The 24,588-nt window shown below is 40.6% G+C and overlaps 1 protein-coding gene across 1 annotated transcript; it reads left to right on the top strand.

Moving 5' to 3' along the window:
- The first annotated feature begins 9,081 nt into the window (after positions 1 to 9,081).
- LOC117077533 (CAAX box protein 1-like) lies at positions 9,082 to 9,968 on the top strand. Its single transcript, XM_033201236.1, is given in 2 exon segments — positions 9,082 to 9,253; positions 9,256 to 9,968. Coding segments are annotated over 2 exon segments (690 nt in total). The 5' UTR covers positions 9,082 to 9,118; the 3' UTR covers positions 9,811 to 9,968.
- The last annotated feature ends 14,620 nt before the right edge of the window (positions 9,969 to 24,588 follow it).

The following is a 24,588-nucleotide window of genomic DNA, read 5'->3' on the forward strand; positions in this document are numbered from 1 at the left end:
GGGAGGAAATGGGTCTCTCTGAAGGTAACAGGCCCCCTGAGGGGCAGCCAGCTGTCTGGATCATTGTCCAGGGGTTGTGGCCAGCCCAGATACCTCCGAGGTGAGTCCAGATTACTAGAAGCAGCAGTCTGTCAGTGGGATGCGATGGATGGCGATGGCAGTGGCAGCGCAGGTCTGTGGGCAGAATGTAGTCGTCTGGCAGTCTGGTGGGGAGGAGGGGGCTTGGCAGCGGCGGCTGTGAGTGGTCTGTCCAGTGTGTAACAGGAGCCCAGCTTTGTGCAGCTGGAGCGCAGGATGGCGTCCAAATGTGCATGGGAGGGGCTGGGCTGGCACAAGAGGGCGGAGGCAGCCCGCTCCAGAGTGAGGCCCAGGGGCGGCAGCAGGAGCCTGGAACGCTATTCCTGGAACAAAGGCAAGCACTACGCGGGAGGGGACAGGAGGGCAGGGGACATCGCGGCGGCCGGGGGGGGAGGGAGGTGCGGAGGGAGGGCGCCTGTGGAGACCCTGGCGGTGGCCACTGGCACAGCGGACCCTCCCCAGAGCACCCGCCCCCAGACTCGAGGGTCTCCCGGCCTAGAAGTCCTCGTCCTCCTCCCATCCAAAGACCCGCTTCATCTCGGCCAGGAAGCCCCGGTAGTCACTGAGGAGGGGACTGTCCTTCTTGATGTAGGGGATCACCCACTGCAGGGCGGGCCCCGTGAGGCGGGTGATGAGGAACGTCACCTTCAGGGCGTCGTTGGAGAACGTGTTCTCGTCCACGAACATGTAGGAACCCGTCTGCACGATGAACTCCGGGAGCCGGTCGGTATCGCCATCAAACGTCTCAGGAAAAGGAATCGGGTTCCTCCAGCGACGCGCCGCGGGCCGGAGGGGCCGGGCCAGGAGGGCCTTCATTAGTTGCACCCGACCGTCCATCGCGCCGCGCTGGCTCGGCTGAGCTTAGCTGAGCTGCGCTGGGCTTCGCGGTGGGAATGCACCTGGGCGTCGCGGGAAGTGCATGTCGGGGGAGGAGGAGCCGGGATGTGGGCGGAGCCATGGGGAGGGCCCAGCTGCTTTGGCAAGCTCTGCCCAGAAGGCCTTGAGGTCAGTAGTGCGCCAGGGAGTCCCGGGGCACCCAGCGGAGCAGGTGGTGGGAAACGTGGTGACTGGCTTAACTGGTCGAGGAGGCGGGGTCGCACCGTAGGGGTGGGGCGAAGTCTTTCTAGGTGGGTGGGGAGTGAAGTTTTTTTGGTGAGGTCTAAGCCCATTGTGCTTGGAGAGCAAAGCCTAGAAATTCTTTAAAGCTGAGTAGTCAGCCTGGTATATCTATTCCTTGTCCCATGCTATCTGCCCTTCCGTGTTCCTTTGCAAATCCTCGGCTTTGACACTTTTGAAAATTATTGGTCAACAATTTTTTTAAATGTCCCTAGATTTGCTTTCCTCTGATGTTTTCTCATGATTAGAATGAGTTATTTTTGCCAGGTATACTACAGCACAGATTTTGTGTGCTAGTTTATCAAATCAAGGTGTTCATGATGTAGTATATTTTGTTATTGATGATGTGTACCTTGATCACTTGTTTGCCATAGATACTTTCCACGCAGTTGGGTTGACTAGGTTATGTAAGTCCTGATGAGCAGAGTAGCATGCATATTTCTGAAACATCCATACAGGCCATTCAGTAAAAGTGTCGTACCAGTACAGCTAAATGTGATAGATGTTTCCTCCAAGTTACAAGATAACCTCCATGAATTTTATCTATTTCTTAATAGTAGGAAATGAAATCGGTCAAATGCATTTTCTGTGTCTATTGATGTGGTCCTATGGATTTTCTCTTTGTGTTAGCTTTTTGTTGCTGTCTTAACGAATTACCACAAATCTAGTGGTTTAAAACAACAGAAATTTATCATCTTATTGTTTTGTAGGTCAGAAGTTCCATATGGGTCATACTAGACCAAAGTCATGGTATTGGGAGGCTATGTTCCTTTCTGGAGATTCTATGAAATAAGTTCTTTCCCGTTCATTTAGACTATTGGCAGAATTCAGTTCCTTGTGGTTGTAGGACTGAGGTACTATGTTCTTGCTCTGTAATATGAGGGGCATTCCCAGCTTGTAGAGGACGCCATATTTACTGGCTCATTGCCACCTTCTTCCTCTTCAAAGTCAGCAATAGTGGGTGTCAAATTTTCCTCGTGTGGCTTCTTTCTAATCCTCTTTGCCTTCATCTTACACTTTTAAGAGTTCATATGATTAGATAATCGATGATAATCTTCATATTTTCAGTGTAACTGATTAGCAACTTTAGTTCTGTCTGCAGCTTTAATTCCTTCTTGCTTTATATTTTCAGGTTCTGGGAATTAGGACACACACATCTTTGGGGGATTGCCATTTTGTCTGCTACAGTTCCTTTTAGTTAGTACAGTAAATTATAATTGATTTTTGATTCATAAAACAACCTTGCATTGCTGGGATAATTTCATTTAATCATGGCATATTATTCTTTTTATATTTTACTAGATTAGGCAAATGGATAAATAAATTATGGCATAGTCATACAATGGAATTCTGCATTAGTACACACAGCAATATGGAAGAGTGCTACAGATGTTACACTGAATAGAAGTTGTGAGGCACAAAATTTGTATATACTTTAGGATTCCACTTTATATCAGTGTTAAAAATAGGCAAAGCTAAATGCTTATAGAATTCAGAATAGTGGTCATCTCAGTGGAGGAGGAATTATAGTGTGTAAAATTGGATGAAAGAAACTTGTTTCCCAAATATGTTTTCCCAAGTTGCTAACATTCTGTATTCCCACTGGCAATATATGAAAGATTAAGTTGCTTTGCAAACTCATCTACGCTCAGTATCGTCAGGTTTTGTATTGTTCTGGGTTCTTCATTTGTTGGTTTTCTTTTTTACTTCAGCCATTCTAATAGGTGTGATTGTGGTTTTAATTTGCAGTTCCCTAACTGCATAAATTAGGGAACACAGAACACACATAGACACAGAAAATGCATTTGACTGATTTTACTTCCTACTATTAAGAAACATAAAATTCACGTGTCCCTGAACATCTTTTTTGTTGCTTATTTGTCATACATTTATCTTTTTTAGTGAAATGTCTCTTCAGATATTTTTTCCATTTTAAATCAGGTTGTTGACATTTACATTGTTGTTTTGAGAGTTCTATATGTATCCTGTATTCAAATCTTCACTAGATATGCCATTTACAAATATTTTCTTGCAGCCTGTGCCTTCTCTGTTCATTCTGTTAACATTGTCTTTTGAAGAGCACATGCTTTTTAATATGATGAAGTCCAATTTACCAAATTTTGCTTATGAGAATTGTGCTTTTGTTGTGATAGCTAAGAAATCTTTGTCTAATCCAAGGTTTCAAAAGGTTTTTTTTCCTGTTTTCTTCTCGGAGCTTTATAATTTTAGGTTTTACCATTAGGTCTATTAACCTTTTTGAGTTAATTTTTGCATGTGGTATGAGATATAGATCAAATTAATTTTTTTGGTAAATGAATATTCAACTTTTCCTGCATCATTTTGAAAAGATTATCCCTTTTCCACTGAATTGCCTTTACAAAACTTTACAAAAATCAGCTGTCCATATATGTGTGGGTCTATTTCTGAATTGCATATCCAATTCTATTCATCTACAGTTGGCCCTCTATATCCATGGGTTCTGCATCTGCAGATTCAACCAACGGCGGATCAAAATATTCTGGAAAAAAATAATAAAAATTAATTTGTATACATTGATTTTGTATCCCGAGACTATACTGAATTCGTTTATCAGATCTAGGAGCTTTTTGGATGAGTCTTTAGGATTTTCTAGGTATAGAATCATATCATTGGTGAACAACAATAGTTTGACTTCCAATAAATATAGTACATTTATTGATTTGCATATATTAAACCATCTCTGTATCCCTGGTATGAAACCCACTTGATCGTAACATATTATCTTTTTGATATGTTGTTGGATTCAGTTAGCTAGTATTTTACTGAGGATTTTTGCTGCTATACATCAATAATGACCAAGCTGAGAATCAAATTAAGAACTCAATCCCTTTTATAACAACTTCAATAAAAATACTTAGGAATGTACTTAATGAAAGAGGTGGAATATATTTATAAGGAGAACTACAAAACACTGCTGAGAGAAATCATAGATGACACAAATGGAAACACACCCCATGCTCATGGATGGGAAGAATCAATATTGTGAAAATGACCATACCGCCCAAAGCAATCTACAAATTAAATGCATTTACCATCAAAATACCATCATCATTCTTCACAGAAGTAGAAAAAACAATCTTAAAATTCATATGGAACCAATAAAAAGCGCCCACATAGCAAAAGTCATACTAAGCAAAAAGAACAAATCTGGAGGCATCGCAGTTGCTGAATTCAAGTTATACTACAAGGCTATAGTTACCAAAACAGCATGATACTGGTATAAAAATAGGCATGTAGACCAATGGAACAGAATGGAGAACCCAGAAATGAAGCCAAACACAACCAACATATCTTTAAAAAAGCATACAAAAACATAATTTGGGGAAAGGACATCCTATTCAATAAATGGTACTGGGAAAACTGTCAAGACACATGTAGAAGAATGAAACTGGATCCCCATCTTTCACCCTATAAAAAAAATTCAACAAGGTGGAGCAAAGGCTTAAACCTTAGACCTGAAATGATAAAAATTCTAGAAGATAACATCATAAAAACTCTTCTGGACATTGGCTTAGGCAAATAATTCATGACCAAGACCCCGAAAGCAAATGCAACAAAAATAAAAATAAATGAACGGGACCTAATTAAACTAAAATCTGCTGCACAGCAAAAGAAATAATCAGCAGAGTAGGCAGACAGTATTAACAAACTATGCATTCAACAAAGGACTAATATCCAGAATCTACAAGGAACTAAAAAAAAAAAAAATCAGCAAGAAAAAAAAAATCCCATCAAAAAGTGGGCAAATGACATGAATAGACATTTCTCAAAAGAAGATACACAAACAGCCAGCAAACATGAAAATATGCTTAACATCACTAATTCTAGAAGATAACATAATTATCAGGGAACTGCAAATTAAAAGCACAGTGAGATACCGCCTTACTCCTGCAAGAATGGCCATAATTTAAAAGTCCAGAAACAATGGATGTTGGCATGGATGTGGGGAAAAGGGAGCATTTTTACACTGCTGGTGGGAATGTAAATTAGTACAACCAGTGTGGAAAACAGTATGGAGATTCCTTAAAGAACGAAAAGTAGAACTACCATTCAATCCAGCAATCCCACTACTGGGAAATAAGGAAAGAAAAATAAGCCACTCTGTGAAAAAGACACATGCACATGCATGTTTATAGCAGCACAATTCACAATTGCAAAGATATGGAACCAACCTAAGTGCCTATCAACCAGTGAGTGGATAAAGACAATGTGGTATATATACAACATGTACTACTACTCAGCTATAAGAAGGAATGAAATAATGTCTTTTTCAGCGACTTGGATAGAGCTGGAGGCCATTATTCTAGGTGAAGTTAACTCAGGAATGGAAAACCGAATATTGTATGTTGTCACTTAGAAGTCGAGTTAAACCATGAGGATGCAAAGGCATAAGATTGATACAATGGACTTTGGTGATCCAGGAGGGAAGGATGGGAGGGGAGTGAGGGATAAAAGACTACATATTGGGTACAGTGTACACTGTTTGGGTGACAGGTGCACTAAAATCTCAGAAATCACCACTAAAGAACTTATCCATGTAACAAAAAACCACCTGTACCTCAGAAACTATTGAAATAAAAGTAAAAATTAGAAAAAGAGTACAATTAAAAATATGAGGTAACAACTATTTACATAGAATTTGTATTGTATTAGGTATTATAAGTAATCTAGATATGATTTAAAGCATATGGGAGGATATACATAGGTTATACGCAAATATTATACCATTTTATATAAGGGAGTTGAGCGTCCTCAGATTTTGGTATTTGCAGGGGTCCTGGAACCAATCCCTTGTAAATACTAAGGGACGACTGTATTTGTCTATTTTGATAACAATATCACATTGTCTTAATTGCAGTAGCTTTATTATAATCTTGAAATCAAATATTATCAGTCCTCCAACTTATTTTTCTATTTCAAAGTTGTTTTTGCTAATACTTTTTTCTTTTTTGCATTTCCCTACGAATTTTAGAAGCAAGTAGTTGTTTTTTATATGTTAAAACACTCGCTGGGACTTTGAATCTATATATCAATTTTTGGGAGGATTGATATACTAACAATATTAAATCTTCTAGTCCATGAATATATCTCTGCATTACTCAGATATTTTGTAATATATGTCAGGAATGTTCTGTAGTGTTCAGGGTACAAGTCTCATCTCTTTTGTCATATTTAACCCTAACATTTTTTACGTTTTTATGGTGTTTAAAATTCTAGCTCAAATTTCTCTTGTTCGTTACTAGGAATACAATTGATTTTTGTATATTCGCCTATGTCCTGCAACCTTGCTAAACTCGCTTCTTAGTTCTAGTATTTTTTGTTGATCTTAGAAAATCTGTTTTCTATATGCACGATTCTGGTGTGTATGAATAACAAAAGTCTGGCTTTGCCCTGTCCAATCTAGATGCCTTTTATTACTTTTTCTTTTTTTTTTTTTTTTTTTTGAGGCGGAGTCTCGCTCTGTCGCCCTGACTGGAGTGCAGTGGCCGGATCTCAGCTCACTGCAAGCTCCGCCTCCCGGGTTTACGCCATTCTCCTGCCTCAGGCTCCCGAGTAGCTGGGACTACAGGCGCCCGCCACCTCGCCCGGCTAGTTTTTTGTATTTTTAGTAGAGACGGGGTTTCACCGTGTTAGCCAGGATGGTCTCGATCTCCTGACCTCGTGATCCGCCCGTCTCGGCCTCCCAAAGTGCTGGGATTACAGGCTTGAGCCACCGCGCCCGGCCTATTACTTTTTCCTTTCCTTATTTTCTTTGCCCTCACTGCACTGTCTAGAATCTCCAGTACAATACTGCACTAAAGTGATGAGAGTGGGCATATGTACTTGTTTTGTTCGTCTTTTTTAACTTTCAAGTTCAGGGGTACAAGTGCAGGTTGTTAACATAGGTAAACTTGTGTCGTGGGAGTTTGTTGTACAGATTATTTCATCACCCAGGTATTAAGCTTATTAGCCGTTAGTTATTTTTCCTGATCCTCTGCCTCCTCCCACCCTCAACCCTCTGATAGGCCTCAGTGTGTGTTGTTCTCCTCTATGTGTCTTGTTCTTGATCTAAAAGTGAAAAGCATTCAGGCTTTCACCTTTGAGTGTGACAGCCGTAGGATTTTTGTAGATGCTCTTCATTAAATTTAGGAGTTCCCTTTTAAGTTTGATGAGAGTTTTTAATGGGAACCATATGACACAAATCTTTGCTCTAGGAATTTGCTCTAGAAAAATGAAAATCTGTGCTCACACAAAAATCTGTACGTAAATGCTTATAGCTGATTCCTTTGTAATTTCCAAAACCTGTAAATAAGGCAAATATCTTCCAACAAATGAATGGATCACCAAATTTGTATATGCATGCTATGGCAGACAGATTCTAAAGTGGCCCCCAACATCCCAATATCCTGGTCATACCTTTCAGTGTAGGTGGGGACTATGGCTTGCTTCTAACCAATAGAATGTGGCAAAGGGGATGAACTCCCATGATTATGTTAGTTTATACATGACTCCATCTTTCAAGGAGAAACATTCTCCCTTTGTTCCATGAAGAAACAAGCTGTAGTGTTGTGAACTGCCTATAGACAGGGCAACATGGCAGAGAACTGAGGGCAGCTTTTATAACAAATTAAGAGATTTCTTAATATTTAACTCTCCTTACATTAACTGCTTGTGGCATATTATTCTTTTTAAAAATTTATTTTCTAATTTTTGTGGGTACATAATAGGTATATGTATTTATGGGGTACGTGAAATGCTTTAATATAGGTATACAATGCATAATGATCACATAATGGTAAATGGGGCATCCATCCCCTCAAGCGCTTATCCTTTGTGCTACAAACAATCCAATTATACTCTTTCAGTTATTTTTAAATGTACAATTAAATTATTTTGACTGTAGTCATCCTGTTGTGCTATCAAATACTAGGTCCTAATAATCACATCATGGAGAATGGAGTATCCATCCCTCAAGCGTGGTGCATTACTCTTTGAATATGCTGCTCTGGATTATATTTGCTAATATGTGGGGCTTCTCTATTAATGTTGCAAAGTAGGGAGCCAATAATCTGGTTGAGAGACGCAAGAAGGAGCAGGAAAATGTGTTCACAGAACCTCATACTAGTGGCGTCCAGGGCCAAGGCTCCCTGAATGCATACCCAAGGGCTGATGAGAGGTGGGGACCAGTACAACGGGAGGACTCCTCAACTACCAGAACTAGGTAGGGCCCCTAACATACCCTTGGAGCGAGCTCCCCGCGCCCCGTACACTACCAGGTCTCCCTGGTTCCTCCCCTGCTCCCCTTCCCGCCACCTTAGGAACCCTCAGCCCAGCCTCTCCGATACGACTCTGCCTCCTTGAGGGCTTTAGGCCCTTCTTCGCAAGTGTGTGCCCCACGACGCGCCTGCGTACTAGGGAACACCCGGCTTTGTGGGCGGAGTCCATGAGAGGGCTGGAGCCCCGCTCGTGGCCCCGCCCACCCTAGCTTGGGCAGGCCTTCGTGGACACGCATTTCCGGCGACGCCTCGGTACTGACCTCTGCAGAGCCGGGTGGAGCCCATTGACGTCCAGCGAAGCGAAGAGCAGCGATGGACGGTCGGGTGCAGCTGATAAAGGCCCTCCTGGCCTTGCCGATCCGGCCTGCGACGCGTCGCTGGAGGAACCCGATTCCCTTTCCCGAGACGTTTGATGGCGATACCGACCGGCTCCCGGAGTTCATCGTGCAGACGGGCTCCTACATGTTCGTGGACGAGAACACGTTCTCCAGCGACGCCCTGAAGGTGACGTTCCTCATCACCCGCCTCACGGGGCCCGCCCTGCAGTGGGTGATCCCCTACATCAAGAAGGAGAGCCCCCTCCTCAATGATTACCGGGGCTTTCTGGCCGAGATGAAGCGGGTCTTTGGATGGGAGGAGGACGAGGACTTCTAGGCCGGGAGACCCTCGAGCCTGGGGGCGGGTGCTCTGGGGAGGGCCCGCTGTGCTACTGGCCGCCGCCAGGGTCGCCACCGGCGCCCTCCCTCCGCGCCTCCCTCCCCCTTGAGCCGAGCCGCCGCGATGTCCCCTGCGCTCCTATCCCCTCCCGCGTAGTGCTTGCCTTTGTTCCAGGAATAGCGCTCCAGGCTCCTGCTGCCGCCCCTGGGCCTCACTCTGGAGCGAGCCGCCGCCCTCTCCTTCCAGCCAGTCAGCCCCTCCCATGCACATTTGGACGCTGTCCTGCGCTCCAGCTGCAAGCTGGGCTCCTGTTACACACTGGACAGACCACCCACTGCCGCCGCTGCCAAGCCCCCTCCTCCCCACCAGACTGCCAGACGACTACATCATTCTGCCCACAGACCTGCGCTGCCACTGCCATCGCCATCCATCGCATCCCACTGACAGACTGCTGCTCCTAGTGATCTGGACTCACCTCGGAGGTATCTGGGCTGGCCACAGTCCTTGGACAGTGATCCAGACAGCTGGCCGCCCCCCAAGGGATCTGTCACCTTCAGCGAGACCTATTTCCTCCCCACCCCCAGAACCTCTTGTGTTCCAGCCTAGACCCAGGTGTGCCTGGCAGCCAAATCGAGTCTCTCATTTTCTCTTGTGGACCAGTTAGTTTTGCCTATAACTGAGTTTTCTGAGTTTGCAACTGTCTCTCTGATGTGTGCCTTTTGTTCAACACAGTAACCCCTGCATTCTGCTCTGCTCTAATACACTACCTGGAGAAAGTCTTTTCCTTATTTTCAATAAATGTCAGACATTATTGAAAAGAAATGGTCTCAGTCAATATGGCACTTTTCCCTCCCTGGTTCTGTAAATGGGATCCATATCTTGTTCAAAAACTATGTGTCCTGCCATGCTATGGCTGATGTTGGCACAGAGTCCTGTGGTGTCCTGCAAATGAATATCCCACCGGTGACCAATCCCAGACGATTAATGTTGTAAACAAGTCAGTTTTGTGCCCCTTAGGAAATGAACCTTAATCTGAATGTGGCCAAGATAAGGTAAGGAATAGTCAGATAGGGTGCTTTTTCTTCCCTCATTTCCAAAAAACTGTCTGAAAGCATATACCCCAAATGGTTACAAGCCATGCATCTCACACATTTGTTGGTGAACACTTCTCACAGTTTTATTTAATGCATTATCAGGGAACCAGCAAAATGGCTTAGATACTTCAGAAAAAGCATTTACATTTATATTGCTTTAATTGGGTAGGTAGTGGAGAAAGGAATGCAGAACTGTAGTTAATTTAGGTACAAACTTGTTTAATGAATGACCTGAAACACAATACAATTACCACCTTCCCTAATGGGCAGAAAAAAAAAAATTCTCTTCAACATATCTCTGCATGCGAATCTTTGAAATCTACTGTGCTAACATGCCTCTGCCACCCCATCTGTCTCTGGGAAAAGCTCAATATCCCAATAGAAGCAGATTATCCTAAGGTGGGCTTGTAGGGCAGCACTCAGTCAACAACTCTCTGCCTTTTTCGTTGTTACTGTTGTTGTTGAGATGGAGTCTTGCTTTGTCTCCCAGGCTGGAGTGCCGTGGCATGATCTCAGCTCACTGCCTCACTGCAACCTCTGCCTCCTGAGTTCAAGCAATTCTTCTGCCTCAGCCTCCCGAGTAGCTGGGACTACAGGCATGTGCCACCACACCTGGCTAATTTTTGTATTTTTAGTAGAGACAGGGTTTCACCATGTTGGCCAGGATGGTCTCAGTCTTCTGGCTTCATGATACCCCAGCCTTGGCCTCCCAAAGTGCCGGGATTACAGACATGAGCCACTATGCCTGGCTTCTCTGTCCCATTTCTAATATGTGTTATTTTTCCAGAGCATACGAATGAGGAATAGATCACAAGGGTTTTTTTTGTTTTGTTTACTTTATTGCTTCTCTCTCTTCATTTAAATAGGTGAAATTTTGCCACTCAGCAGTGATTCATAGGGCTGTATGTGGAGGTGGAGGTACATTATTATCTGTATTATGCATGTGATAATATTTGTATTCCCAGAAATAGTGGAAACATCATTAATTTGTAGTGTGGCATATAATAGGTCAAAATCTTTTTGAAATCAGAGATGCAATTCAAATTGCCTAATAAAATAAAGTTTTTATGATTTACAGGGCTTTTAAAACAACTGAAACTGGGCTAATCATGAAGGCCAGTTCAAGGTGCTGACAGTCACCTTCCTGGATGGGTATGAAGGAAGATTGTGTTAGCATATTCACTGTTTGGTTTTAAACACAGGTTCTGCTGAAGTGGTTGGAAAAGTGCTTGGAAGCAGTTTACATTACTGAGTAGGTCCAGCATATTCCCTGTGTTCTCTGTCCACTGGCTCTGGAGGTAGGTAGAATGGGCAAGGACCTTCTGGGTATCCTTTGAACAACGTCAGTAACTCCCCACCTCCCTCAACAACAATGCCCCAGCAGTTTTCTTCCTCCTACAAGAACGAGAATTATTCCTTGATCTATGCTAGTTTTATCATCTCAAGGGTCCTCTTTTGTGCTGCAAATGTCTTGGGTAGGGTAATAATTCACAATCATGAACATCTTCACAGGATTCCATAAAGGGACAAAGGAATGGCGTTTGTAAGAGTGGAAGGGGTTCTTCTGTATTACTTTGCAGTCTCACCTTTTCAGTTGTCACTTCATTCTCTGCAATGTGATCAATACCCAAGCAAGAGGCCTTACCTCCAAAGGATAGAGAAACATAAAAAGTGACCATATGGAAGATGAATATAAGAAAGAGAACAGAAATACAGTTAACCTCTTTCTTTTGATGATTGGGACCAGTAATGACTTGAAACCTATAATTAAGATAACTTTACACAAATTTTTGTGACACTCAGATCCACAAAGATTTAATAGGGGAACAAAGTAGGCTTTGGATGGTTCAGTGCCCTGAGACCTTGGTTCTCAGGGGAATCCTGGTAGAATATACTAGTGAAAGGTCACTCCCCACTTACTCCCAGTGGCCTAAGTGCAATCCTGTACACAGAGTCAACCTTAAGGCAGAGATGTAGTAAGGAAGGGGATTTCAAAGGGACCCTTTGTGAGTGTCCCTGATTTGCCTGTCACTAGGAGGCTGGAGGACCAATGGAGTAGGCTGAGAGATTGAGTACCAGAAGTCCTAGACGTAGGGATGCTTCCTCCAGGTGCCACTGCAGAGGTCTGATGACCTGCCTGCTTCTATAGATATTGCAGCACTGTTTTGTCTTCCATCATGAAGTTCACTCAGACTACACAGGTACAGCAATAAGCAGTTCTGAGCAGCAAAGAGCCTAAAATGAAAAGTATGAAATCTATTGGGACCAAGTGTGGGATGGACAAAGGTCAGTCAGAATACATACCCGGTGAACTAAAGTAAAATGAAAGGCCATGATGATCTCAAACTATTTAATGACGTGGCGAAATGATCACATCTGAACAGTAAGAATAAAGGGAGTCTACAAAGCCTTCAAAACTTGGTGAGGGCAATCAAGTCCCTCTGTCTTACCACCACTGAAGCTCATCATGGACCCCATACTGAAAGTACCTGGACTTTATGTGCATGAACAATCCCTGACTTTATGATGATGGAGAACGTGGTTCAGGGAAGGCTGTTTGGCTTGATTCTTAGCTGCCGGCCCAGAACTGAGCTCTTTCTCTTCCTGTATACAGCTGCTTTTGGCCCTCTTGACGGTTGTACCACATTCTTTCACTCGTCCCCAGTCCTCTTCATACCCACTTCTACTGCTCCTTAACAGATGGTCACCAAACTCATTCTACCCCCAACTCTCACTTCTGTGGGTCCCTCTTTTCAACCCTGAGGCAGTACCCCAATTCTAATGCCTGTCCCCTTTAGCCCACTGCTTGCAGAGGCCCTGCCATAGTGCCTAGCTGATCCTGGAACCTATTTTTCTCTCCCTGCTGTGGGTGTTGCTGTGTCTTAGGCTGCTGAGAGCATATTATCACATGATCAAAAAGAGAACATTTAGGATTTCACAACCCTGAAATTATAGTAAGCCTGTTAATTTGGGTCTTGGGCTAAAGACTGCAATAGTACCCGTTCTGCAACCTGAGTGGAGGACTGCATATTTACTCACATTAGAAGCAAACACAGTTTTGGTAAGATCATTAGGATAGATTCCTAAAACTAATGTATATATCAAAGGCCATATGATTTTAACTGTTTGTTAAAAATCTCACTCCAGAACGATTGTTTTCAATTATATTCTCGTGAGTAATGTGAGGGAATTTTTTTTGCCTCTATCATACTAAAACTTTAATTTCAATAAAGATAATATTTCCAAAAATAAATACTTTTTCCCACAATAAAATTCCTTTTTTTGGGTCCTGTTTCACCTCTATCACCAAAAAGGTAAGGCTTTTACAAAATGTTTATTTTCTCCCTCTCTTCTGCCCTACCATAATTGAGACAATCGGAATACTTTTAATTCTACTTTCACACCCTTCTCTCATCCCCCAGATCATGGGGCTGGTGGAGATAGTTGGTGTCTGAAGGTATAAAAGTAATACAGCTAGGGATTTTTAAAAAATCATTTTTAGGCCTCTATAGGGAGCAATATTTAACTTATAATATGAATGCCTATTAATCAACTTTCAGATATTGAGCATTAAATGACATTTTTAGGGATGAAGACAACAGCAAAGTTGAATTTAGACCTTGTCAAAATTTAAGGAAGTCTCCAACAGGCATTTGCAAACAAGAAAATATACTCCAGGTATTTTTTTAAATTGGAAATTTTAACAATGTTTTCTCAATATTTAATATAACAACTAGACAAAATACCAGTACTGACAGAAAATCTAAAGAATAATACACATGTCTAGAACACTGTATCAAACAACTAATACACAGTGTTTTCGAGTGCATACAGTACATTCACCAAGATAAGCCATCTACTAAGGCATTAAACAAGTGTCAATAAATTTTAAAAGCTTGATGTTCTTTGGTCATAGTAGCAGAAAAAGCATTTGACAACACTGAACTTCAATTCATAAAAAACCCCAGCAAATTGGGATTGGAAGGGAATTCTTGTCTGATAAGGAGCATCTACAAAAACCTATAGCTAATGTCATACTTGATGGTAAATGTTGAATATACTTCAGGTATTTTTAAGTGGGTATATTTAAGCCCTTAGTTCAGATAATTGCAAGGAAGGCTGAGGGAGAAGGATCTAGCTATCATCATTTTCCATGGTGTTAAGACTAATACCCTATGTAACAAACCTGCACGTTATGCACATGTACCCTAGAACTTAAAGTATAATTTAAAAAAAAAAAAAAGACTAATACCCACTAAAACAGACACCGTTAATATTCTATCCTTATCCCCTTGGTATATTTGGCCATTTTAATCCACCTTTGCTCTGCTTTTGCTTTTTCTCCCAATAGCCAGAATCTGTGGCTCTTTGTCACAGGACTGCAGAACCAACCTCCTTTTGTCTCCAAGCATGAAGAGCCAGTATCTGAGAATTAAAGTCCGCCAGAGAGTAGACTTTAGCTAATAATTAGTAGATATATAGTTATAAATACTGCAGCTCTGTTGCTCCTGTTTGAGACAACTCTGATTTGTGACCTGTATTGTCTCCAGTGTCCCCCTATTGGATTGTGCCACAGTGATCCTTAATGGTACCTTGGTTGATATTAAAATAGTGTTTCACCTTCTTCCTCTCCCTGTTGCATGGTCCCACTCCCTGGTCACTATATTTTTACTTGGACCACTTCCTAATACATCACTTTCGGATGAATCCTCAGTCAGAGTCAGCTTATGGGGAACCCAATCTAAAGGCACAGCCAAGTCGTTTTCCAAAATATTTCTTTTACTTTACACTCTTGCCCTCAATGTATGTGGTCCCATTTCCTCACTAGTATTTGGTACCATCAGTCTAACTTTTTGTCAAGTGTGTTGCTTTAATTACTTTGTATTGACTAATTTATATGTTATTATGCATATTACTTTTTGGAGTGATCACTAAAATAATGTAAATAGAGTGTATAACTTCTTAATGAGTAGAAAAAAGCAATGAATTAATATAAGGAACTAGAATGTTTTAATTACAAATAATTGCCTCCCAGGGTAAATGTTCTTCTTCTCATTATTTTAGCTCTGTTTTTTCATCTTAAAATTAGACTTTATACTGTTGTTTGTTTAGATTTAGCCATGTATTTGCCATTTTCTTTGCCAGCATTCCAGACATTTATAATAGTACATTTTCCTTCTTCTAAAGTATATCTTATAGATGTACTCCTTTAATAATGGTCTATTAGGAAAATGTGATGTCTTTCATTTTCTGAAAAGTTATTTTATCCTCATTCTTTTAAAATTATTCTTGTTGAGTCTCTTTGGTTTGTGGAACCATTCATACCTCTTTTTTTCTATGTAATATTGTATTATGTGCCACCAAAACCTTAGTGATGCAATAGTTCTTAAATGACAATTTCACTCTTTTGTCCTAAATTTTCCCCCTTAATCCATCATCATCAGTTTGGCAAGTTTTGATACAGGTGCTTTTAATGTTTGCATATGAGCAGGCAGTAACTACTATGTCATAGCAGCCCCTTGGCCAACAGCAATTCATAATTTTGATTGATTGTAAGAAACACCTTGATATGAGATATTAAAACGTGGCAAATTTGAACAGAATTGATGGAAACAGCATTATTCTCTAGTCTTCTAGCTTCCATTTTTGCTGTTGAAAATTATTTGTCAGCCTAATTTTGTGTTTCCTCTTTGGTTGTTTGAAAAATCTCTTTGTATTGGTGTTCTGTAGCTTTTCTACTGCTTATTTAAATATACAATCCTTTTTCTTTTTCTGATATTAAAAAAAACTGAGATATAAGTTACATCCAGCAAAGGATAAAAATCTTGAGTGTATAAATTGATGAATATTTACATATGTATACATCAATATAACACCACTCAGATCAATGTATAGAACATTTCCAACATTCAAAAAGACTCTCATGCCCCCTCTGAGGTAGGAGCCTCTTAATTATAAACATTCTTCTGACCTTTATCACCAAAGATAAACTTTACCTCTTTTTGAACTGCTTGTAAATGAAATTATACAGAATTTATGCTGTATGTCTGTGAGATTCATCTATGTTGTGTGTTTCAAGTGTTCACTCTTATTTATTGAGGTTTAAGTTGATAAGTCTGTGGCGATATCTCATTGTGCTAAATTTGCATTTCTAGGCTGAGTGAAGTGGCTGACACCTGTAATCTCAGCACTTTGGGAGGCTGAGGCCAGAGGATCACTTGAGCACAGGAGTTCCAGCCCAGCCTGGAAAACATAGTGAGATCATATCTCTAAAAAAAAAAAAAATTACAAAAAATTAGCAGGGCATAGTGGTATGTACCTGTAGTACCAGTTACTCAAGAGGCTGACGTGGCAGAATCACCTGAGCCTGGGAAGTCCAGGTTGCGGTGAGCTGTGATTGTGCCACTGCACTCCAGCCTGGGTGACACAGTGAGACCTTGTCTCTAAAAGAAAAATTGCATTTCTATTATTACTAATGATAATGAGTACCTCTTCATATGCTTTTTACCCACTTTGCTACCCTTTTTAATGAAATGCCGATGACTATGGTTGGAATATTTGTCCCCACTAAAACTCATGGTGCAACTTGATATGGTTTGGCTGTGTCCCCCCAACTCAAATCTCATCTTGAATTGTAATCCTCATAATCCCCACATGCTGTGGGAGGGACCGGGCCGGAGGTAACTGAATTATGGGGGTGGTTTTCCCCATGCTATTCTTGTGATAATGCGTGAGTCTCACAAGAGCTGATGGTTTTATAAGCATCTGGCATTTTCCTGCTGGCTCTCATTCTCTATCCTGCCACCCTGTGAAGAGGTGCCTTCCACTGTGATCCTAAGTTTTCTGAGGCCTCCCCAGAACTGTGAGTCAATTTAACTGTGAGTCAATTAAACCTGTTTTCTTTATAAATTACCCAGTCTTGGGTATTTCTTCATAGCAGCATGAGAACGGACTAACACACAACTTAATCCCCAGTGTGGCAATATTGAGAGGTAGGGCCTTTAAGAGGTGATTGGATCATCTCTTAAAGCAAATGGATTAATTCATTCATAGATTAATGTATTAATGGGTTGTCCTGGGAGAGGAACTAGTGGCTTTATAAGAAGAGAAAGGGAAATCTGAGCTCGCAAGTTAGCACACTCAACTCCTTCACCATGTGATACCCTGCACCGTATTGGGACTCTGCAAAGAGTCCTCACCAGCAGGAAGGGTCTCACCAGTTGTGGCCCCTTGACTTGAACTTCTCAGCCTCCATAACTGTAAGAATACATTACTAAAAAAAAAAAAATTACACTGTTTCAGGTATTCTGTTATAAGCAACAGAAAATTAACTAATACACCCATTCAAAAATTTCACTTATTTTTTATTGGTTTATCATTTTATTGACTGGTGGCAGCTATTTATATATTCTTTTTTTAAAAAAAAACTTTTAGTTTCAGGGGTGTCTGTGCAGTTTGTTATATAAATTGCATGTCACAGGGCTTTGGCATACAGATTACTTTGTCACCTAGGTAATAAGCATAGTACCCAATAAGTAGTTTTTTGATCTTCACCCCTAACCCACCCTCCACCTTCAAGTAGGTCCTGGTATCTATTGTTTCTTTCTTTGTGTTCATGTGTACTCAATGTTTAGCTCCCACTTATAAGTGAGAACATGTGGTATTTGGTTTTCTGTTCTTGCTTTAGTTCACTTAGGATAATGGCCTCCAGCTCATTCCTTATCGTTGCAAAGGACATGATCTCATTCTTTTTTATGGCTGCCTAGTATTCCATGGTGTATATGTACCACATTTTCTTTATCGAGTCTACCGTTGATGAGCATTTAGGTTGATTCCATGTCCTTGCTATTGCTAGTGCTGCGATGAACATATGCATGCATATGTCTTTATGGTAGAACAATTTATATTCCTTTGGGCATGTACCCAATAAAGGGATTGTTGGGTTGAATGGTAGTTCTCTTTTAAGTTCTTTGAGAAATTGCCAAACTGCTTTCCACAGTAGCTGAACTAATTTACATTCCTACCAGCAGTGTATAAGTGTTTTCCCTTTTCTCTGCAACCTTGCAAGCATCTCTTCTTATTTTCTGACCTTTTAAAAATAGCCATTCTGACTGGTGTGGGATGGTATCTCATTGTGGTTTTGATTTGCATTTCTCTAATGATTAGTGATGTTAAGCATTTTTTCATATTTATTGGCTGCTTGCATGTCTTCTTTAGAGAGGTGTCTGTTCATGTCATTGTCCACTTTTTAATGAGTTTTTTTTTCTCATTGAAATTGTTTAAGTTCCTTGTGGATTCTGGATATTAGACCTTTGTCAGATGGCTAGTTTGTGATCATTTTCTACTATTCTGTAAGTTGTCTTTTATTTGTTGATAGTTTCTTTTGCTGTGCAGAAACTCTTTAGTTTAATTAGGTCCCATTTGTCAATTTTTGTTTTTGTTGCAATTGCTTTTGGTATCTTCATCTTGAAATCTTTGCCAGGACTTATGTTCAGAATGGTATTTCCTAGGTTTTATTCAAGAGTTTTTTTTTTTTTTTTTTTGAGACAGTCTCGCTTTGTCGCCCAGGCTGGAGTGCGGTGGCGCGATATCGGCTCACTGCAAGCTCTGCCTCCCGGGTTCACGCCATTCTCCTGCCTCAGCCTCCCGAGTAGCTGGGACTACAGGTGCCCGCCCCCACGCCCGGCTAATTTTTTGTATTTTTAGTAGAGACGGGGTTTCACCGTGTTAGCCAGGATGGTCTCGATCCCCTGACCTCATGATCCACCCGCCTCGGCCTCCCAAAGTGCTGGGATTACAGGCGTGAGCCACCGCGCCCGGCTATTCAAGAGTTTTTATAGTTTTAAGTTTTACAGTTAAGTCTTTAATCTATCTTGAGTTGACTTTTGCATATGGTGTAAGGAAGAGTCCAGTTTCAGTCTTAGGCATATACTAGCCAGTTATCCCTGCACCATTTATTGAATAGGGATTCCTTTCCTCATGGCTTGTTTTTGTCAACTTTGATGAAGATTAGATGGTTGTAGTTGTGTGGTTTTATATCTGGGCTCTGTATTCTGTTACATTGGTCCATGTGTCTGTTTTTGTACCAGTACCATGCTGTTTTGGTTACTGTAGCCTTGTAGAATAGTATGAAGTCGGGTAATGTGATGCCTCCAGCAGTTTTGTCATTTTTGCTTAGGATTGCTTTGGCTATTCTGGCTCTTTTGTGGTTCCATATAATTTTAGAATAGATTTTTCTAGTTCTCTGAAAAATGTCATTGATAGTTTGATAGGAATAGCATTGCATCTTTAAATTGCTTTGGGCAGTATGGCTATTTTAACAATGTTGATTTTTTTTTCTATACATGAGCATAGAATATTTTTCCATTTGTGTCATCTCTGATTCCTTTCAGTGGTATTTTGTAATTCTTGTTTTAGAGATTTTTCACCTCCCTGGTTAGCTGTATTCCTAGGTATTTTATTTTTTTGTGGCTATTGTGAATAAGATTTCATTCTTTATTTGACTCTCAGCTTGGATGTTGTTTGTGTACAGAAATGCTACAGATTTCTGTATACTGGTTTTGTATCCTGAAACTTTGCTGAAGTTGTTCATCAGATCCAGGAGCTTTTGGGCAGATACTTTGGGATTTTCTAGGTATAAAATCATAGTGTCTACAAACAAATAGTTTGACTTCCTCTCTTCCTTTTTGGATGCCTTTTATTTCTTTGTTTTGCCTGATTGCTCTTGCTAGGACTTCCTATATTCTTGATGTTCATATCTTCCAGGCAAAGACCACTAGGAACATCTTGTCATTGAACAAATATTGAGTTTATTATTCATTGCAGTGAAGGAGAACATACCGTGGAGAATTGTTGGGAATCTCAGCAAAAAGGTGTTAGAAAATGTTTGAAGTGTTTGGGCGTATGTTAGGTGATTTTCAAGAGCGTTTAAGGAAGTGAAGCTTTGCTCTGGATTGGATGCTGTCAGGAAGCAGGGTTAATTGTATGCTGAATGTCTTAATAAACATTTTATCTGGAAGGGCAAACATTATTAGTGTTTTTTTGTGTCTTGTTTAATACATCTCTGCCAACTTAATATGATAGTCTCCTATATGTTCCTCTAATATCATATTTTAGCTTTCAAATGTAAGTCTATGATCCTACTGAATTAATTTTTATGTATGCTGAGAGGTAGGGACCAATGTTCATTTTTCAATATAGGTATCTAATTGATCCAATAGCACTTATTGCAAAGACTGTTCTTTCCCCCCAGTGAATTGCAATGGTGCCTTTGTTATAAATTAGATTACCATATAGGTGTGAATTTCTTTCTGGACTGTTTATTGTATTGCATTTTCCTGTCTATCCTTGCACCAATACTATACACTTAATTTATGTTCCTTTATAGTAAGTCTTAATATCTGGTAATGTAAGTCATCTAACTTGTACTTCTTAAATATTACCTTGGCTATTCTAGATCCTTTGCCTTTCCATATAACTGTTAGAGTCATTTACCAACGTCTCTTGTGGAAGAAATCTTTGTCTAACCCAATATCATGAAGATATACTCTACTTGTTTTCTTCTAAAATCTGCTTGATTTTTATTGGGATTGCATTGAATCTAAAAATAAATTTAGGGAGAATATATACCGTAACAATTTTGAATTTTCCAATTCATTAACATCTTATATCCTTCCATTTATTTAGTTGTTTAATTCATCTCAGTAATGTTTTGTAGTTACTAGTGTTGAGGTATTGCAGCTATTTTATAGATTTATTTCTAGATATTTGATACTTTATAACACTATGATAAATGGTATTATTTTGTTAAATTTTATTTCCCCTACTTTGTTGTTATTAAATAGAAATACAATTAATTTTTAATAACAGATTTATTGAGATATGATTCACTTACTATAATATTTACCCTTTTAAAATATACAAGTCAGTGGTTTTTAGTATATTTGCAGTTGTCCAACCATTACCATTATCTAATTTTGCAACATTTCCATCACCCCAAGAAAATACCCTATGCCTCCCTGTTTTCTTCTTCCTCAAACCCCAGGCAACCTCTAAATGATTTTCCACATCTATATATTTGTGTATTCTGGAAGTTTCATGTAAATGGAGTCATACAATATGTGGTATTTTGTGACTGGTTTCTTTTATTTAGCATTGTGTTTTCAAGGTACATCCTTGTTGTAGCATGTATGTAGCATTCATTCCTTTTTAAGGTTGAATAATATTCCATTGTATGGATACACTATATTTTATCTATTCATCAGTTTCCGGAGTTTTTGGATTGTTTCTCATTTTTGGTTATTATGAATAATGCTGCTATGAACATTCATGTACAAGTTTTTGTGCGGACATATATTTTCAGTTCTCTTGGATATATACCTAGGAGTAGAATTGCTGTATGGCAACTTTCTGCTTGACAATATTAATAATTTTATATTATCACCAACTCCTACTGGTGACACTTATGTTGCTTCAAATTTCGGCTCCTGCAGACAGAGCTGCTGCTTATGATCTATAGGTTGCTCACTTCAGAAGTGCCTCTTACCAAATGAGTGACTGAGGCTACAATCAAGCCCCTACCTAGTCCACCACGTCAACCAGTGGGGCTGTGTACACACTTAATACAGTTTGCTTTTTTTTTGAAGCTCAAAATTACTAACAGCTTAACAAACTCTGCATTCATGGGGCTGCTTTCCCCAAGAGGAGGTACCTTTTATTAATTTAGATAAAGGTACTATGCAGCTTAGCAGAGGTACTAATCATACATACATTTTAAAAAATGCTATAGTCAACATCCTTGTTGGAATTGCTTGGTTGTAGGGTATGTTTGTCTTAAACTTTACAAGGTGCTGCCACATTCATCTCCAATTTTGTTGTACTATTCTACACTGTTATAAGCAGTATATAAGAATTCTCATTTCTCCATATCCCCTCAACACTTAATATGGTCATTTTTACTTTTTTTTTTTTTTTGAGATGGAGTCTCACTCTGTTGCCCAGGCTGGAGTGTAGTGGCGTGATCTTGGCTCACTGCAACCTCTGCCTCCTGAGTTCAAGCGATTCTCCTGTCTCAGCCTCCTGAGTAGCTGGGATTACAGTCACACGCCAGCACGCCTGGCTAATTTTTGTATTTTTAGTAGAGATGGGGTTTCACCATGTTGGCCAGGCTGGTCTTGAACTCCTGACCTTAGGTGATCCACCCGCCTTGGCCTCCCAAAGTGCTAGGATTACAGGCATGAGCCACCGCACCCGGTCTACTTTTGGCAATGTAATGCTTTTAAAATGATACCTGTTTTTGTTCTATCTAAAATCTCTCTGATTACTATTGCAACGATGCATCTTTTCAAATGTTTCTCACTCAGAATTGATTGTTCACATATCTCTTGGATACATTCCATTTGCTCTTCCAGATTCACTTTCCACTCTCCTCTATCCTGGAACACGACAGCTCTGTTCCCAGAGGCTGACCTTTATGGACTGCATAAACTGTTCCTTGCTCTCTGGCTTCTGGTTGAGTTTGGTCATGGGAGAGCTCCATCTCTAACAGATTAAGAGGTGGCTGTGGCTGAGTTCCTCTATCAAAGGCCACAGGTCCTTTCCAGGGATTCTCTTCTATAGCTAGAGCTCTCTGTGTTCCAGTAACCCCTCCCAGCCCTTACCCTTTCATGCCTTGGTGGGAGGCAACAGCTCACTACTGTTGCTAGCCCCAGGATAATTCAAAATCCATTGTTGGTTTCAGTATTAGTCAGCTATTGCTACAATAATGCTGTAGAAGAAGTCTCCCCCAAATTAATTAACAATCATTTGTTCTCTTTGCTCGTGTGCTATGGGCCACCTGGGGCTATTCTTCTCCAGAATACAGTTAGGGTGGGCTTGGCTCTGGGATTCAGATTGTGTTTAGATCTGTTCCATGTGAATCACTGTATGGCCCAAGCTGAAGGATCAGCAACAACCGGAGGTATGCTCTTCCCATGGCAATCATAGGAAGGCAAGAAAACAAGCATACCACTCAAGCATATTTAAATCTTCTATTTACGTCATGTCTGCTCATGTTCCATTGACAATAACAAATGACAGCCAAGCTTAGAGCCAGTGGAGCAGGGAATTACATCCACCATCGGGGTGTGGGAAAGTGAGGAGTGAATATTTGTGGAACAGTTATCCAATCTATCATAATTTATCTGAAACCTACCCATACATCTGTATATAGTTTGTTCTTTTAATTCTCCTCAGTCACCCATTTGTATATACACCTTCTGTTTCTCTTTGGGACCCTGACTGATACTATATACTCCTCACAAATTTTATAGATTTTCAGTTTTCAATGCCATACATTTAATCTCCCTGCGTTTTAGAGCAGCCTTTTTTTCTTTCATTTTGTTGTGTGCATCCCCCTCTCTAAGGCCCTACTCCATCTCTGGCATCAACCTTTCCTCACGTCCTGTGGCCCACACGAACACACTAGTATATATGTGTCTGTATTTTTCTTCATACTTAGCTTATTGTATATGTATGTGACTGTGTGTGTGTATTCATATGTAGGCCTTTGGGGTTAACATCTGTTTAACAAAAAATGGGCCTCAGTGTGCAGTTTTCTGCATATTGTGTTTCTTACTGAACAAAACCTTGCAAAAATCTCTCCAAAGTAGCTAGCATAGGTCTATCTTACTCCTTTTAAATGGTGAAGTTAAAAAAAAAAAACAAAAAAAGAGTACACCACCTCCTCCAGGTAACACCACATCGAAAAACTAATCAATGTGGCCTCTCCTCAATTCAGACAATTTTTTTTTCTTTTCTTTTCTTTTCTTTTTTTTAGACAAGGTCTTCTCTGTTGCCTAGGATAGAGTGCAGTGACGTGATCATAGCTCACTGCAGTCTCCAATTCCTGGGCTCAAGAGATCCTCCCACCTCAGCCTCCTGAGTAGCTGGGACTACAGGTGTGCACTACCACACCTGGTTAATTTTTAAATTTTTTTTGTAGAGACAGAGTCTCACTGTGTTGCCCAGGCTGGTCTCCAACTCCCAGCCTCAAGCAATCCTCCTGCCCCTGCCTCCCAAAGTGCTGGGATTACAGGTGTGAGCCACTGTGTCCGGCCTCAGTTTAGAACATTTCTGAATGGCTGTCCCAATCTTAGATATCCCTGTGGGATCAGGTGAGGCATCTGTTGTAAAAGTATGTTTCTCCATAAATTCTCCCTCTGGTGGATCCTACTTCTATCACTCCATTACAAGTGTTGTTCATGAGAGTCTGTTTCTGAGGGAGCTTAAAGTTTAATATTTGGTGTTAGTGGTGGTCATGAGGCAGATTATAAAATTAGATTTTGGAGCTCGATTACCTGCCAGGTGGC

Source organism: Trachypithecus francoisi, unplaced genomic scaffold (genome assembly GCF_009764315.1).
Source record: "Trachypithecus francoisi isolate TF-2019V2 unplaced genomic scaffold, Tfra_2.0 Lachesis_group6, whole genome shotgun sequence".
NCBI classification, from domain to species: domain Eukaryota; kingdom Metazoa; phylum Chordata; class Mammalia; order Primates; family Cercopithecidae; genus Trachypithecus; species Trachypithecus francoisi.